The 18,959-nt window shown below is 35.7% G+C and overlaps 1 protein-coding gene across 1 annotated transcript; it reads right to left on the reverse strand.

Moving 5' to 3' along the window:
* Positions 1–466: 466 nt before the first annotated feature.
* PABPC5 (poly(A) binding protein cytoplasmic 5) lies at positions 467–4,242 on the reverse strand. Its single transcript, XM_010374463.2, has 2 exons — positions 4,172–4,242; positions 467–3,631 (listed from the first exon to the last, which is right to left on the reverse strand). The coding sequence occupies exon 2, from the start codon at positions 3,486–3,488 to the stop codon at positions 2,340–2,342; it is 1,149 nt and encodes a 382-aa protein (XP_010372765.1). The 5' UTR covers positions 3,489–3,631; positions 4,172–4,242; the 3' UTR covers positions 467–2,339.
* Positions 4,243–18,959: the final 14,717 nt, after the last annotated feature.

The raw sequence follows: 18,959 nt of genomic DNA on the forward strand, positions 1-18,959 counted from the left end.
AATTTAACTGAAGACTGGTAATGGGTAAAAACAAATCGAGAGTATATATGATAAATAATTACCAACATAAACATTTTAAATTTTATTTGTAGTTTCATAGTTTTGATATATGTTAATAATCACAATGGTGTAAAGCAATTTGACTCAGAAAAATGAAAAATAAGATTTGTTTTTAGCTTTCCATTTGTCAATCTAAATGCAGAATATATCTTGAAAGTATTCCAAAATTTTCATACATATATCGATATGATGTGCACATATTTTATTCATCAGATTTAAGCTTTTGCAAATTAAAGAAATTTTTTTGCAGTCATGGAATTAATAACGGTTTTAAGCAAGTGATGTTCATCACGGCATTGTTTACGCATGTAAATATGTGAAAAATCACATAAATTAGATTCAATAGCAAACTGTTTAGATAAATTATAATATGTCAACACAAGGGAATACTATGCAGTCACTAAGATGATGATAGAGATTGATATTTATTGTCATGAAAAGATGATTATGGTTCAGTTTAAAATTAAAAATACAGAACAGTAAATATAGTATGGATTTTTGGTCAAAATGTTTGTGTATACACAGGAAAAAATACGAAAAGATATTTACACATTGAAAATGTTAATTGTGGTTATTTCTGAACTGTGGAAATTTTACTTCCTTCTGCATTGTGTACATTTTTTACAATGAGCATGTGTTATGTTTATAATCAATAAAAACAGTGATTTCCATTTTGAAAATATTTGAAAACGAATAAACCTGTAATTTGTAGATAAACAAATACATAGAAACAGCTTATTGTCATTATTTTATGGTCAAAGAGCTAACAAAAGTGTTAACAAAATTATTTATTTACATTGTACTATGTATGAAAATGAAGATTTGTATATAAGGTAATAAAACTGACAGTAGAGACAAAAACATATTCTAATGGTCAAATCTGTGGCATAAGTGAATCATACTATAAAAAAGTAATTATTAAATTTTACATAAATTAGGTATTTTCTTCTTCCTAAAAGGACTTGAACAGGTATATATTTTTAAAAAGGTAATACAAAAAATAGAAAAATAAGTGTAATATGAATGGAAGGCCGGCAATGAGGAGAACAGGAAACCACAAGTGAAATGTAGAGAATCTCTAATTTAGAAATTACAGGCTAATTAATGTAACTGCAATATTGAACAAAACCTTTTTTTTTTTTTTTTTTTTTTTTGAATTTTCAAGCAGCCAAGACATAAAGAAAACCATATTGGTTTCACAGTTCTCATATAATAGCTGGAGGCATATGACTTAATCCAAGAGACAACCTATTCCTTACCTTTGAAACATCTGTGAACATTATCAAAAGGATACACTCAGTAATTTACAAGAGATAACAAGTTTAATAGAAGGTGTTCTTCCAAGAAGTTTTTCAACATCATTCTGTGGATTATTTGCCTTTTATATTGACAGTTGATAAAAGCTGAAGGTAAAAGATTAAATTATTTATAGGTAAAGGCAATTCAGTGCAGTTATTCATTTTTCTTGTTAATTTAACATGATCCAAGTATATGTACTAAGGAATTTAGAAAAAATGGATGGTAGGAGTGGTACTGAAAGTATCCTCAAATACCACATCTTTTAGGAAAGGTTTTTAAGACGCAATTCCTACTTTAAATAGGCACTGTCTAAAGTGTTAATTTTCTAAGTGACTAATTGAGAAAACACCAATATGCTTACTTATTTGGGCAAGAAGTTAATACATAACCACTCCCAACAATTAGTCAAAAGTATTATCAAGTCTGTAGTATGTTCACAACATATTAAAAAATGAAACAAGAATACAAATAAACAAAATAAAATAAATTTCACGTTAAAAAAATTCATTTTGCATAAAAATTTTAAGTGAAATTATGCAATTGGATCACATATGATTTTCCCTGCTGTACTGACTTCTCAAAAAGCAAGTTAGAACTTTTCACTGTAATAGATTCAGAAGAACCATGTTGACAATATTTTCATGAAAAATAATAGACTATTATTGAAATCAGAAGGGAAATATACTCAATTGCCTCACCTTGACTGTTCAGGAAAAAAAAAGTGGAGGAATACACTTTATTCTACATATTTCTAAGGATATTACATCAAAAAAAGTACAAAATGACAATTTTACAGTTAGAAATTATGTTCCATTCTAAAATGAACAGTTTTCTAGTTTTGCATTTTTTTTCAAAAGAAAGAATTTACTTTAAAAAAAAAAAAAAAACTTGTGAATTAGCATAAAATAACCCCTTATCACAAAGGAGCCCAAACTAAGGAGGCACCAACTAAGGCTGAAACAAACTGAGCATTCTTATTCTCAGCACCTGCGCCTGGCCTGGCCCAGGGTGACATGCAGGGGCTTGGAGCCCACTACGCGGCCATTCATCTCATCCACTGCTTTGGTAGCCTCTTCAAAAGAGGAAAAGCAGACCACACCAAATCCTTTGCCTTGCCCCACTTCCATCATCACTTTGGCCCGACTAATTGACCCAAAGGAAGAAAATTCCTCCTTCAGTTTTTCATCATTGATTGTCTCATCCAAGTTCTTAATATAGATAGGTACCCCTGGGGGCCGACTTTTTTCTTTTAACCTCAGCCGTTCAAATCTCCGCCTCAACTCAGCCAGGCGTTCAATTTTCTTCTGTGCTCGCCCTACATAGAGGACTTTTCCATCGATGGACTTTCCATGCAAGTCTAGCACAGCCTTTTGGGCAGCCTCGTGTGTCTCATATCTCACAAATCCAAAGCCTTTAGATTTCCCACTGGCATCTCTTATTACTTTAACACTCTCAGTTGGCCCATATTCACAGAAAAGTTCCTTCAGTTTTTCGTCATCTATGTCGTCTCCAATGTTTTTAACGAAAACATTGGTGAAAGTTGCTCTATCCCTGGTTCTGACCTCAGCCGCCCGCTCTTCTGGGAATTTGAATCTGCCAACATACACCTGGCGGTTGTTGAGCCGCACTCCATTCATGTGCCAGATGGCTCTATTGGCAGCGGCCAGGCTGTCAAAGTGCACATAGGCATAACCCTTAGAGCCGTTGTCATCGCATACGACTTTGCAGGATAGAATGTTTCCAAAAGCAGAAAATAAGTAAAACAGGGCCCTATTGTCTATGGATTTGTCCAGGTTTTTGATGAATATATTTCCCACTCCAGACTTTCTTAAGCGGTCATCTGGCTGAGACCACATAAGGCGGAATGGTTTTCCATTAATCAAATCAAAATTCATGGTGTTCAAGGCCCACTCTGCATCCGCGGGAAAGCGGAAGTTAACATAGCCATAGCCCAGGGGGCTGCGGGTCACCGGATCACGGCAGATTCGGGTGAATCGCAGAGGGCCAGCAGGCCTGAACTTCTTATAGAGCATGTCCTCGGTGACATCTGGGTCCAAGTCACCCACGTACAGAGCGGCCTTGAGATACTTCTTTTTCTTGCCAGCAGGATTAGGCTCCCCGCTCCCCATCTCTCTGAGCACTGGGAGGAGGTTCTCTTTGAAGAGAAAAAAGGCTGCTTTCTCTAAGCTATGGGCCAAACAGCTGTTCAGGAACAGAAAAAGCCAAGGCAGGCAAAAGGAAGCTAAAAGCAGACTCAGAATCACTGTCGAGGCTGAGAAAATGAAGTTCAGAAACAGCTGGTCAGCAGGCTCAGAACAAACACATCAGACAAAAAGGCGCCCCAAATACGAATCTATTCTCCCTGCGGGGACTTAAAATTGTCACCCGTTCAGATTTAAAATCAGTTTCAAAAGCCAGTACCGGAAACGTAATTTTCCTGTCCCCGTGAAATTGTGAGAAGCCACCAAGCAGCTGGCTGGTTCCCCACAACTAGCATTGCAGACAGAGGCCTCCCGACCCGTTTTCTGCATAAATATAGGCCTAGAGCTCCTGTTGGTTTAAAATGATATCAACAAGGGCAGGGACCGAGCGCGTATTCCTCCGCCGGCTGCCTGGCCAGTCTCGGGCTGGCTAGCCTTTCGCTAAGGCCTCTCCGCACTCAGCGTCTGCGAAAGGGTACACTAGACACTTGGTGCGATAAGACCGGCAGGCAGGCTGCAGGCAGCGGATAGGACACAGAGACAGACAGACAGACACACGCGCGGGGGATCGAAGACCGCCCAGATACCCAAGATGCCCACTGGGTACGGACCGAGTGAGGCGCGGTGATTTCAGCAGCCTGAGGCTCGAGGCAGGTCCGGAGAGACTGACTGGCAAACGCGCAGTGAGTGGGTCAGCTCTGACGCGAGGCGGGTCTGGCCAGATGCGGGGCGGAGTCAGCGAAGAAGGGCAGATGCGCGGCGGGCGGTCCCAGCGCAGACCGATGGGCTGGGGTTTCTCTCCGCAGGACAGTCCAACGGAGGGACCAAGAGCCAGTAGCAGTGATAGGGAGGGGGGACGGGCGGGGCGCGAGAAACCCGGAACCGTGCTAAGTAACTTCCCGCTTCCTCTATGCCAAGATTGAAAAACAGAAAGAAAGAGAGAGAAAGGGAGAGAGAGAGAGAAGGAGAGAAAGAAAAATCTAAGATGGCTTTTAGATGTTTCTTATATTTTAAATGTTATTTATTATTTAAAATACTATATTTAAGCTGAACATCTAAAAATCACATAAGAAGATGACGACCTGGGCAAAAATAATAAGTTTTAAAAAGCTAATTATCAATTTAATTTTAGCTTAGGGAAAAGGACAGGTTGCATACTTTCCTGAGTGCATTGGAAAGTCAAAGTTTACAACTGTCCTGGCTTCCCAATCCAGTGCTAAAGGATCACAGGGTCAAGTAGAACACAGGGTCATGTTGCCTTTGGCCTTTAGCCTTACTTTTTTAATCTCCAACATAATGGTAATGTTTTCCCCAGGTGGTAGGCAAAGAGATCTTTTCTCTGATCCCATAATACTCAGGTTTTAATGATTGGAGAGCCATATAAGGGCTTTGATGGTGTTTAGTGCCACAAAACGTTGAAACTGTTGAGCTGCCGCGAAAATTACATTTACAAAATCTCAGTTAAAGAGATAAAAGCCACAGAACCAATACAAAATATATAATTAATATTTATAGATGAAATAAACATATTAAAATATATGCAGTTTACACAATCGTGAGTTTCAGCATGAGTTGTCAACTTGAAACCCTTGCAGGAAACAGTGCCATCAGAATGGACTCAACTCAGCGGTTTCTCAACAATATCTTTCTTCAGAGTATTTGAGAAACCCTTGTGAAGAGAAATTTTGACCGTGTTTTCAGAAATTCACTGATATCTAGCATACACAAACAACACTTCAAGGAGCTCCTTCCACAATTTCTACCGCTCCAGAAAAATCCAAACAAAACATCTATCACTACTCTTAGGCTGGAAAAGATCCCGGGAAAAAAAGAGTGCAAGAGAAGGGCATTACCTTAGTGGGTGTTTTCCTAATAAGTCCTCAGAAAAAGAGGCTAAATTAACGTGTTGATTCACTTTATACATTTTACAGTGTCTATTAGACTGTAGAGTTAAGACATTAAACTTCATTATTTACTCAGAAACTTAGTAATTTTCTTTCCTTTTTTTTTTTTTTTTTGTTTGCTTTCCAGTGTCTTTGGTTAACTAAGACATGGAGATTTTGAGAAAAGGCAAATATGAACAATGATATTGTAGACTAATAAATTGCTTTTACACTGTGACCAGAGTGACCAACATGTGGAAACAGTTGTGAACATCTGCTTAGTTTATTGCATTTTAAATCTATTTTTATAAACATATTTTCTTATATACATAATTAACAATGGGTTAGAATTCTAGTCTATTTTTGACTTTTCTCATTTTTAAAATTGCCTTATTGAAAATAGTAAAATAACAACATAAATCCAATTCCCACAATCTCATCATTGATTCAAATCAATGTTTTCATCTGTTCCTGTAACCAACTAAATGTTGTCCATATTCAAATTTATTTGTACATATTTTCTCTAAGATTATAGTTAGAATTGATTTGTTAAAATACACATTTTCAAAATAATCACTTCTCTACACTTACCACTTCCATTCAAAATAGTACTGGAAACCTTAGGCAGAGCAATTAGGCAAGAGAAGGAAATAAAAGTATCAAAATCAGAAAGAAAAAAAGTAAATTAATCTTTATTTGCAGATGGCATAATCTTATCTGTAGAAAACCCTAAAGTCTAATATTTTTAAAATCTCCATACTATCCAAATTGATCAATATAATCCCTATCAAAAGCCCAATGACTTTTTTTTTTTTTTTACAGAAACAGAAAAAAAAAAAAAAACCTAAAATTCATTTGGAGCCACAAAAAGAAGCAAAACAACAACAACAACAACAACAACAACAAAACCCTGAATAACCAAAGCAATCTGAGAAAGAAGAAAAAAGCTGGAGACACCATTCTTCCTGATTTCAAAACACATTACAAAGCTACAGTAATTACAACACTGTAGCACTGTCATAAAAAAACAGACATATAGGCCAATGAAGCAGAATAGAGAGCCCAGAAATAAACTCACACATGTACAGTTAACTGGTCTTTGACAAAGGTGCCAAGAAAACACAATGAAGAAAGGATTGTCTCTTTCACAAATAGTGTTAAAAACTTGGATATATTTAAAATTGGATCCTTATCTTACACTGTACACAAAAATCAACTCAAAATACAGACTTTCAACCTAAGATCCGAAACTATACAATTTTAGAAGAAAACTGGGTAAGAGCTTCCTGACATTGGTCTTATCAATGACTTCTTCTATATGACACCAAAACACAAGCCAAAAAAATATATAGAAAAGTTAGACTACATCAAATTAAAAGGCTTCTGCACAGCAAAATAAACAATCAACAGTGTAAAAGCAACTTACAGAATGGGAGAAAATTTTTGTAAAACAAGTATTTGATAAGAGGTTATCATCCCCAAAATAAAAGGAACTTTTACAACTTAATAGCAAAAACAAAGAAAAAACTTGAATAGCCATCTCTCAAAAGAAGGAATGTAAATGGCTAATGAGTAAATAAAAAGATGCTCAACATCATAATCATCATTGAAATGAAAATCAAACCTTTAATGAGATGTCACCTCACATCTGTTGAGATGGCTATTATAAAAAATCAAAAAGTAACTAATGTTGGCCAGGATATGGAAGAATTGGAATCCATCAGTGTTGGGGGCAATGTAAAGTGGTGCAACTGCTATGGTAAACAGTACGGAGGTTCTTCAAAAACTTAAAAGTAGAAATTCCATATGAAACAGCAATCCTACTAGGATTACTAAATCCTTACAAGGTAACACATAACCCTACTCCTGCAATCTGCCAACATTCATGCTCTCTACCCCTCCCCACACACAAGTAATTGAGTTAATATGTATCCAAGTTCTACTGGATAGTAGTCACATATATTTAGGTATATATCCAAAGTAATTGAAATCAGAATCTCAGAGATTTTTGCACTTTCGTGTTAATTACGGTATTATTTACCATAGCTAAGTCTTGGAAACGACATAAATGTCCATTGATGGTTGAATGCATAAAGAAAATGTGGTATAAACATACAATGGAATATTATTCAGCCTAAAAAAAAAGAAATCCTGCAACATGTGGCAACGGGGATGGACCTCAAGAACATTTTGTGAAGTGAAATAAGCCAATCACAGAAGGACAAATAGTGCATGATTCCATGTCAATGACATATTTAGAATAGTTAGACTCATAGAAGCAGAGAGTGGAGTGGTGGTTGGGAGTGACTGCTGGAGGGGAACTGGGGAATTCAGTGTATATAAAATGTTAGTTACACAAGATGAGTAAGTTCTAGAGATCTGCTGTACAACATTGTGCCTATATTTAAAAATACTATATTGTGCTCTTAAAAAGTTTGTTAGAAGGGTTGATCGCATGTTAAGTGTTCTTAGTACGGTTTTTTAAAAATAATGATTCAACTATGAAGAAATATGGGTATTGAAAACATATAATAAAAGTAATATAACAACTTTAAGTATATTTTGAGATAGTTTGGCATCTCCTCAGGGTGATTTTTTATTTTAAAATATTTAATTGACAACGATTGCATATATTCAAGATGTACAATGTGATGATTTGCTTTAAGTATACATTGTGTAATGATGAGTAAAATCAGATGAGCACATCCTAGAGTGCCCTTTTAATTAGATACTATTAGTTTAAAATAAATACTTAGAATAGTACATGTGAATTTATACAATTACTGTGTATTCAGAATTCAGTGTCTTTAGAGTTTTATATATAATTAAGCTATTTTCTGTTATGATACATTGAAATAAGGTAGGCGAGTATTGCCTACTTAGCAGATAGTCTCAGACAAATTTCTGTTTCCTTGCTCGTGCTTGTTAACCGAACACATGTCTCATGTAGGGAAAATATATATTTAGCACATTCTCTGATTAAAAATCTTGATTTGTAGTCCTTTCACTTGACCTGGAAGAAAAAATAAAAGAATAATAATTTCAAAAGATGTGAACATTATGCTTTATTTTAAATTGTAAAATACATGTATCAAAAATTACCATCTTAACGATTTTTAAGTGTTTTAGCGGTATTAGGAACATTCATATTGTTGTGCAACCATCACCACTATCTATCTCCAGAACCCTTTTTATCTTGTTAAACTGAAACTCTATACCTATTAACCTGTGCTTTTAGATGACACTTAAAATACATTAAACTGTTTCTCTATTGTTGGACAGTAAAGCTGCTTTTAGTTATTTTAGTATTATAACAAACAATGCTATCATAAACATCCACATTACGTAATTTTTTACATTATTCATTCTGTTTCTATTAAGCAGATTCTCAGAAGTGGGGATTGCACAATTAAATGGTATGTATGTTATTAAATGTTGTTATATACTGTCAGACTTGTTTAAAATACGCTGTAGCAATTTATCTATTTTGCCAAAAACATGAAACATTGGAGGAACTTGGAATTTCTAGCAAAATAGAAATTACCAAATTTCATTGAAAGGAAAAAAGAACAATAGTCTTAGAAAAAATTACAGAATGATTACACATGTGCTACTAATAAAACAAACAGGAACAGGTGATTTTGTAGTTGAGTACTGTTATATAACCTTTAGGAAAACATAAGGCATGGTGGCTCACTCCTGTAATCCCAGCACTTTGGGAGACGGAGGCAGGAAAATTGCTTGAGCCCAGGAGTTCAAGAGCAGCCTGTTCAACATGGAAAGACCCCAACTAATTAAACAATCAGCTGGGTGTGGTGGCAGGCACCTGTGTTAGCAGCTACTCAGTGAGGTGAGAGGATCTCTTGAGCTCAGGAGGCGGAGGCTGCAGCAAGCCATGTTCATGTCACTACACTCCAGCCTAGGCAACAGAGCAAGACCCCATCTCAAAAATAAAGAAAATATATGTACAGCCAATGGCATTCCAACCATAAAAATGCATATCCAACCATAAAACCTCCTGAATCATTTTTATAACTTTATCTCTGAGTGAGTAGTCACATAAACTTAGCTCATCTTTTCAAAGCAGACTAATGTATGTATTCATGGTTAGTCCATTTACCAGCAGAACTTGGTTATATATGGACTCATTTAGGTGTGTGGGGGGCAGGGTAGAGAGCGTGAGGGTTGGCAGATTGCAGGAACAGGGTTACATGTTAGCTTGTAAGAATTTACAAGGGAATATGTGGTGGGAAGCTAATTGATGACTTCTGGTTTAGAATGTCAAAGCAAACCAAACCATCTTCCGAATACTGACCATCATATATTAACATTTTGTGCTCATTTCTGGAATGTCTGTTCAAAAATATAAAACATGGATAACACTTCTCCGCAAATGAGGAAAAGTTAAAATTGTAACAAGCAGATGATTGAGGAAAAGCCTCTGTCTTTCCTTACAAAAAACTGCATATGTAAAACAATACATTATTGTTTAATCAATATCACTGGAAAAATCATAGAGTTTCTTTCCCTTAAAGCATCCCGTGTCCCCAAATCTCTGCCTTGTGTTTATGAACATACTAAGTAATAAGACAAATCCTGTGAAAGCTGGTGGGACTCCTCTTTTATAGTTCTCAGTCATCCACATTAACCCACATATTAGAAAACAGGAACTGTGTACCCATTTTCTTCTGAGAGTAATCATCATTTTTCTGCTTTTTTACATATAACAGTAGTTATATCAATTGCACATTGTATTTACAAGGTAAAATATCTTCATTTTCCATTTGCTGTTTTAATTCCTTAGTACTTCTCCTTTGCCACTGTCTAAAATATGCTCTTAAAAATATTTTTTATTATAAAATTTCCTTTCCATGTATTCCTTTTTGGGGGTGGGGTGGTATAAAAATATTTTACTCTTATGAAATGTGATTAATATTTCTACTATGATTTTATTAATATTATACATTTACTTCCTTACTTTGTCCTTTAAACCTAATTCCTGTGCAATATCAGAGAGTGTAAATGACAATACCAGAATCTGACAATGTGAAAACTCAAAGAAACTCCAAGGCTTAAAGTAAACTAATGCATCTGATTGGAGAAGAAGCACACATTCTAATTACTTTGATTTTTCTCAATAAAGAATCATCGGTAATATTTACCTTTGGTTTATATTATAATCAAAATAACTGTTTGTTGACTTGGAGCGATACTGAAGCTCTAGCACAATTCCATTAGAGATACAGTTTTAAATATATATATCTCCAAATATGTTGAATTAATTTGGGAATTAGAAATGAAGTTTATAACCTGAGATGCACAGCTATGCCAAGTCACACATGCATCTGAAGAGCCAGAGTAAAGGGAAGCTGATATTGGCAAAAAAATAAGTTCACATAAACTTCTTAGAAATAGAGTTCATTGGTTTTGGAGAAGCAAAGACAGAGTTGGTGTAAGTTCATTGGTGGAAATGTCATTACTGGGCAGGTGCTCTTTTAAGAGCATCTTATATGAATTATTGCAGTATTGGAGAAATAATTTCTTTGAGGGTTATTTTATTTTTTAAAACTTTTTGTTTCCATGGGTTTTTGGGGGAACAGGCGGTATTTGGTTACATGAGTAAGTTCTTTAGTGGTGATTTGTGAGATTTTGCTGCAGCCATTACCCCGGAGGTATACACTAAACACAATTTGTAGCCTTTTAGCTCTCACCCCTCTCCCGTCCTTTCTCCCGCCCCGCCGCCAGTCCCCAAAGTTCATTGTATCATTCTTATCCCTTTGCATTCTGATAGCTTAGCTCCCACTTACGAGTGAGAACATGAGATGTTTACTTTTCCATTCCTGAGTTACTTCACTTAGAATAATAGTCTCCAGTTCTATCCAGGTTGCCACAAATGTCATTAATTCATTTCTTTTTGTGACTGAGTAGTATTCCATCATATACATATATACATTCATATGTGTATATATATATACACACACACACACATTCATATATATGTGTGTGTGTGTGTGTGTGTGTATGTGACACAATATCTTTATCCACTTGTTGATTGATGGGCATTTGGGCTGGTTCCATATTTTTGCAATTGTAAATTGTGCTTCTATAAATATGCATGTGCAAGTATCTTTTTCATATAATGACTTCTTTTCCTCTGGGTAGATACTCAGTAGTTGGATTGCTGGATCAAATAGTAGTTCTATTTTTAGTTCTTTGAGGAATCTCCACACTGTTTTCCATAGTGGTTGTACTAGTTTACATTGCCACCAGCAGTGTAGAAGTGTCCTCTTTTCACTGCATCCATGTCAATGTCTATTATTTTTCAATTTTTTCATTATGGCCATTCTTGCAGGAGTAAAGTGGTGTCGCATTGTGGTTTTGATTTGCATTTCCCTGGTCATAAGTGATACTGAGTATTTTTAAATATGTTTCTTGGCCATTTGTATATCTTCTTTTGAGAATTGTCTGTTTATATCTTTAGCTGACTTTTTCATGGCATTGTTTGCTTTTTTTCTTGTTGATTTGAGTTCCTCGTAGTTTGTGGATATTAGTCCTTTGTTGGATGTATACATTGTGAAGATTTTCTCCCACTCTGTGGGTTGTCTGTTTACTCTGCTGTGCAGAAACCCTTCTAGGCATTGGCTTAGGCAAAGACTTCATGACCAAGAACTCAAAAGCAAATGCAACAAAAACAAAGATAAATAGGTAGGACTTAATATTAAAATTATATTTAAATTTAAATAGAAGGGACAAACCTACCTCAAAAAATCAAAGGATATAAGAGGTTCGGGTATTGTTACTGTTGACTGCAGTGTCCTGATTGTGGCTCATGTTTTATCCTTATTTGTTTTCATGGTTGTTAAAGTCTTAATTGTAGACTTTGGTTGCTGAAATAGCCTTGAAACTGATTTACTATTAAGACAAAAAAATCATTCATTAAAAATGTGGGAACATTTGTTTTGGTTAATTTGTTGACCTCCTTGTGGCTCCAATAATACTGAAATAAACTTTAAAATGTTTGGATACATTATTCATCAACTTCAGTGAGCTCTCTGTTTCAGTTTGACTGCTAGGTAGTTCACATTTGCTTCAGCTCTTCCCCCACACCAACATGACATGTATTTTTCTTCACATAACTGTTTATAGATCTTATCTCATTTTCATGACATTCAATATATGATGATATTGAGGTGCATTTTAAGATCTATTTGATCATTTTAAGATCTATTTGCAGTCCACTTACTTATATAAAGTATATTTGTTAAGGTACCCGTATGTTTTCAGGCACTATGCTTGGCCTAGGGGATAGAATGTTGAACAAGATACACATGATCTCAGCTGTACATAGTAGTTTTTACATTCTAGAGGGGGGGGGATATAATTTTAAAAAATAAGAAATAAGTGAATTTTAATTTATGACATGCTTACAAGAAGCATGGTGCTGGCCTCTGCTCAGTTTTTAGGGAGACCTCAGGAAGCTTTTATTCAAGGTGGAAGATGAAATAGGAGCAAGCACCTTCACAGGTGCAAGGTGGAGGCGGGGTGCCGCAGTTTTCAACAACCAGATCTTGCAACTCATTGTCTCCAAGACAGTACCAAGCCATGAGAAATCTGTCCCCATGATCCAGTCAATTCCAACAAGGCCCCACCTCCGATATTGGGGATTACATTTCAACATGAAATTTGAAGTTAGATTCTTAAACTTCAACAAATAGTGGGGACAAATATCCAAAGTATGTCAGTTGATTTTGGTGGCTAAGTACAAATTATACAATCGCACCATCACAATATGCATCAGGCACTTTACCCAAACTTGTTTTTATTGCTTTCCTGCCACTCATGAACTTGCCCATACTTTATTCTGTTGAAACTTTCCTATTTGCTTCACAATCCATGATGGCACAAGAGAGCATCTAGTTTTCTTTATGACCTTTAAAAAACATTAAGACTTTATTTATATGTATGTATGTATGTATGTATTTATTTATTTATTTATTTTTTGAGATGGAGTCTCACTCTGTCTCCAATGCTGGAGTGCAGTGGCACGATCTTGGCTCACTGCAACTTCCACCTCCCGGGTTCAAGCAGTTCCCTGCCTCAGCCTCCCAAGTAGCTGGGATTATAGGCACCCGCCACCACACCCTGGTATTTTTTGTAGTGTTAATAGAGACCGGGTTTCACCATCTTGGCCAGGCTAGTCTTGAACTCCTGACCTCGAGATCCACCCGCCTCAGCCTCCTAAACTACTGGGATTACAGGCGTGAGCCACTGTACCTGCTCAAGACTTTATTTTGGAGCAGTTTTATATGCTCAGCAAAATTGAGTGGATAGTGCAAAGTGCAAACAGAGCCTCCCTGCCATCATCTTGCACCAAAATGTTACATTTGTCACAATCAATGATCGAACACTGACACATCATTATCAACCAAAGTACATTTCCTTCTTTGTGTTGTACATTTTATAATGTACAAATGCAAATGACGAGTATGCACCATTACAGTATTATTCAAAATATATCACTTTCCTCCAAAAGTCCCCTGGACTCCACCTGTTCATCTTTCTCTTCTCAATACCCCTTTTCACAGTCTCCACAAGTTTTGTGTAGGGTGTAAAGTCTGTGTCTAGATTAATTTTTTCATGTGTATATCTACTGGTTCCAGAACTATTTGTTGAAATAAACTATCTTTGCTAAATTGTACTTTGCTCCTTTGTCAAAGATCTGTTTACTATATTTTTGTGGGTTTATTTCTGGTTCTCTGCTCTGTTGCACTGACCTATTCGTCTATTCTATTGCCAGTACCACACTACCTTAATTACTATAGTTTCATTTTAAGTTTTGAAATTGAGTAGTGCCAGTCGTCCAACTTTCTTCTTCTCCTTAATATTGTGTTGACTATTCTAGGGTTTTTACTTCTACATATACACTTTGGGATCAGTTTTTTGATAACCACAAAATAACTTCCTGTGATGTAGATTGGGATTGCAATGAATCTGTAGATCAATTTGAGAAAAACTGATATCTTGACAATATTGAATATTTTTTATAGATGTTCTTTATCAGTTGGAGGAAGTCCTGCTCTATTACAATTTTTTGACATATTTTTATTATTAATGGATTTTGGATTTTATCAAATGCTTTTTCTGCATCTGTTGATATGATATGGTGATTTATATTCTGTGATCTATTGATGTAATGGAATATACTAATTCATTTTTGGATGTTGAACCAATGTTGCATACCTGAAAGTTAATAATTATTTGTGTACATTTTGCATTTAATTTGCTAATATTTTATTGAGGGTTTTTACACCTATATTCATGAGAGATATTCGTCTTTAGTTTTGTTTTCTTGTAGAGTCTTTATCTAGTTTTGCTTTAAAGTAATACTGACCTCATAGAACAAGTTAGGATAGGTTTCCTCTGCTTTTATTTGCTAGAGGAGATTGCAGATAATTTGCTATTTCTTCTTTAAATATTTGATAGAATTCGCCAGCGAACCCATTTGGGAACAATGCTTTCTGATTTGAAGATTTTTAATTATTGATTAAGCTTTTTTAATAGACACAGGAGTATTCAGATAATCTATTCCTTCTTGTGTGAGTTTTAGAAAATTATATTTTGGAAGGAATTAGTCTATTTCATCTATGTTATAAAATTTGTAGGCATATAGTTTATTTCTTTTTTACCACTTTGATGTTCACTCATTATGGCTTCCCTTTTATTTTTGATATTAGTCATTTGTGTCTTCTCTTTTATATTTAGTTAGCATGGCTAGAGTATTATAAATTTTATTGATCTTCTCAAAGAAACAACTCTTGGTTTCATTGATTTTACTATGATTTCCTGTTTCCAAATTCATTGATTTATTTCAAATATGTGTTATATTATTTCTTTTGCTTACTTTGGATTCAATTTGCTCTTTTTCTAGTTTCATGAGGTGAAAGCTTAGATTACTCATTTCAGATCTTTCTTCTTTTTAATATATAAATTCATATTAATTCACTGCTATAGATTTCCTTGTAAGCACTAGTTTTGTGGCATCAAATGATTTTTGATAAGTTGTATTTTCATTTTCATTTAGTTCAAAGTAGTTTTAAATTTATCTTGAGACTTTTTGGTAGCCGTGTGTCTTACTTATTAGTGTGTCGCTTAATCTTTATGTATTTTGTGGTTTTCCGGCTATCTTTCTGTTGTAGGTTTCTAATTATTTCCATTGTGCTCTGAGAGCACACATTGTATAATTTACATTCTTTTAAATTTGGTTTAGTGTGTTTTGTGGCCTAGAATAAGGTCTATCTTGCTGAATCCGTGTAAGCTTGAAGATAATGTGTTTTCTCCTGTTGCTGGGTAAAATATACTATAAGTGTCTATTAGATTCAATTGATTGATAGTGTTAAGTTCAACTGTATCTTTCCTGATACTCTTCTGGCTGGATCTGTTCATTTCTGACAGAGGGGTGTTGAAGTATTCCAATATAATAGTAGATAGTATCGTTCTCCTTGCATTTCTATTAGTTTTGCCACATCTATATTAACACTCTGTTTTTAGACACATTCATTAAATATTATGTCTCCTTGAATAATTGACTTTTTTATCACTAGATAACAGTCCTCTTTGTCCTTGACATGTTTTCTTGCTCTGAAGTCTACTCTCTTTGAAATTGGTATAGCCACTCACTTTATTTATCCCTTTACTTTTAATCTAGATATGTCTTTATATTGAAAATAGTTTTTTTTTTTAAGACAACACACAGTTGGGTCTTCTTTTGTAATCCACTCTGACAGTCTTTGTCTTTTAATTGGTATATTTAAATCATTGATGTTTAAGGTGATTACTGATATAATTTGGTTAATATCTGCAACATTGTTTACTGTTTTCTATTCATTGTCCTTCTTTCTTTTGATTTTTATCTTTCATTTTTATTCTGTCTCCTCAATCTTAATTGATGATTTGATATGATTTTTTCTCACCTTTCTTAGTGTATACATTATACTTTTTTTATACTTTACTCTTCTTTAAACTACTTTTACTTATTGGTTGCTGTAGAGATTAAAATATGTATTTACAATACATGCAACTCTAGTTTCAAATAACACTATGCCACTTTGGAAGCAGTACAATTACCCTCTAATGAAGTATTGCTAATTTCTCCCTCCCATTCCTTCTGTAATAACTGTCATTCATTTAACTTATCTATAGCTATAATAATTGTATGCATTGCTGCTATTATTATTTTGAACAAACTTATTTGTTAGACTATTAAAAATAAGAAATATGTTTTATTTTATCTTCATTTATTCATTTACTAATGTTCTCATTTTCTTTATTTAGATCCACGTTTCTGACCTGTGTTATTTTCCTTATCTTTAAGTAATTGTTTTTAAGCTTTCTTGCCAGGTAGTCTTATTGGCAACAATTGCCTCAGTTTTTGTTTATCTGGAAGAGTCTTTATCTGTCCTTCACTTTTGAAAATTAATTTGGCTGGATGGATAATTCGAGGTTGGTGGGTTGTTTTCAAGACTTTACATATTTTATTGTACTTTCTTGTTGTTAGCACAGTTATTTTTTTAGAAAAAAAAGAGGAAAGTTTATTGAAATTTCAAGCTACATTTGAAAAATCAAAATTCAAATCCTGGAAACATACATCAGGATAAGGTGTTAGAAACTATCACACACTCCCTGTATCAGTCCTTTCTCATGCTGCTATGAAGAAATACCGCAGACTTCATCATTTATACAGAAGAGAGGTTTTAACTGACTCACAGTTCCACATGGCTGGGAAAATGCCTCAGGAAACTTACAAACGTGGTGGAAGTCATCTCTTTACAGGGCAACAGGAGAGAGAGTGAATGCCAAGTGGAGGGGGAAGCACTTTATAAAACCATCAGATCTTGTGAGAACTCACTCACTATCATGAGAACAGCATAGTGAAATCTACTACCGTGATTCAGTTATCTTCACCTGGTCCCGCCCTTGACACGGGGATTATTGCAATTCAAGGTGAGATTTGGGTAGGGACACAGAGCCAAACCATATCACTCCCCTACAGACAAGCTCCCTGCATACACCTCCCAGGCTCCATTGGATTAAAGCCATTCCCTTGTCCATCCCTCATCCACAGTAGGACACCTTCCTTCTTTTCACTCGTAAGTTTTCCACATAATTATTTATTTATTTTAAAATAATTAAACATAATTTAAATGACACTGTGAAGTGCAAACTGATCTGTTAACCCCATTCTATGAAGTCAGCACCAGTGAATGGTGGGTTTGGCATTCAAATGACTTCATGTGTCTCCAGTGGACAGCTGGGGAAAGGATTGCAGCAGTAAGGCATCTGTGGTTGCATTCAGAGGCTAGCACCCTCCCTGCCTTTACTTACGAGTTTTACTTAACCTAAAGGAGAAACAGAATCAATATGGCAAATGAATACAGTCAAAAGACTTAGCCTTAAGAGATAAGATACCAGTCAATACTCCCAAAGCTGTTTAGACCCTTCGACATGTAGGTGGATGAGTGTATGTATACATCACTACACTAAGACACAGATCAAGCCCTATGTGTGTGTGTGTGTGTGTGTGCACGTGTGTGTGTGTGTGTGCATTTGTGACTTTAAGAAAAATTATGCCAATACTAACCAAGCAGAATTTTGTAAGCAGTCATCTTGAAGCTGTAATCTCACACTGCACTGTGTACAAAACCATGCTTTATACCATATTAACCAACAGAAGGCTGACTTGGCTCAATCTGTCCCATCTGTGTCCTCTGCTTTCACAAAGCAGAGGAGAAAAGGGAGGCTGCCTCTGCTTAAAACACAAGTGACTTATTCATAGGAACAGTTGTTGTCAGGTGAAGTTGTTGAAGACGTCCATGGAATGAGAAATAGGCCCCTTATACTTTCTGGAGAAAACTGTTGTCACATCTCAAACTACCCTTCCTCTTTGCCAGGTGCAACTAAGTTGCCCAGTCCCTGGGAGCCCCCAGGGTGCAGTAGCATTAGAGGCTCACTGGCTTGGAGTTACTAGACCCCATGCAACTCAGCCTCCAGAGATCTGCTCTTTGTCAGGGATCTGTCACTAGAGTGGACCCAGGTGGCCATGTCCCTTTTCCTTTTTTTCTTTTTCTTTTTCTTTTTTTTTTTTTTTTTGACAGAGTCTCACTCTGTCACCCAGTCTGGAGTGCAACGGCACAATCTCGGCTCACTGCAGCCTCCACCTACCAGGTTCAAGCAATTCTCGTGCCTCAGCCTCCTGAGTAGTTAGTATTACAGGCGTGAGCCACCACACCCAGCTAATATTTGTATTTTTTTAGTAGAGATGGGGTTTCACCAACTTGGCCAGGCTGGTCTCGAACTCCTTGCCTCAAGTGATCTGCCTGCCTCAGCCTTCCAAAATGCTGGAATTACTGGCGTGAACCACTGTGCCCGGCCTGGCCATGTTCTTAGGACGTCTTTTGACACCAGCTATGCAAGGTGTAAACTTCTCATGATATGATGCTTGGGGAGCCAAAAACAAACT

Source organism: Rhinopithecus roxellana, chromosome 7, assembly GCF_007565055.1.
Source record: "Rhinopithecus roxellana isolate Shanxi Qingling chromosome 7, ASM756505v1, whole genome shotgun sequence".
NCBI classification, from domain to species: Eukaryota; Metazoa; Chordata; class Mammalia; order Primates; family Cercopithecidae; genus Rhinopithecus; species Rhinopithecus roxellana.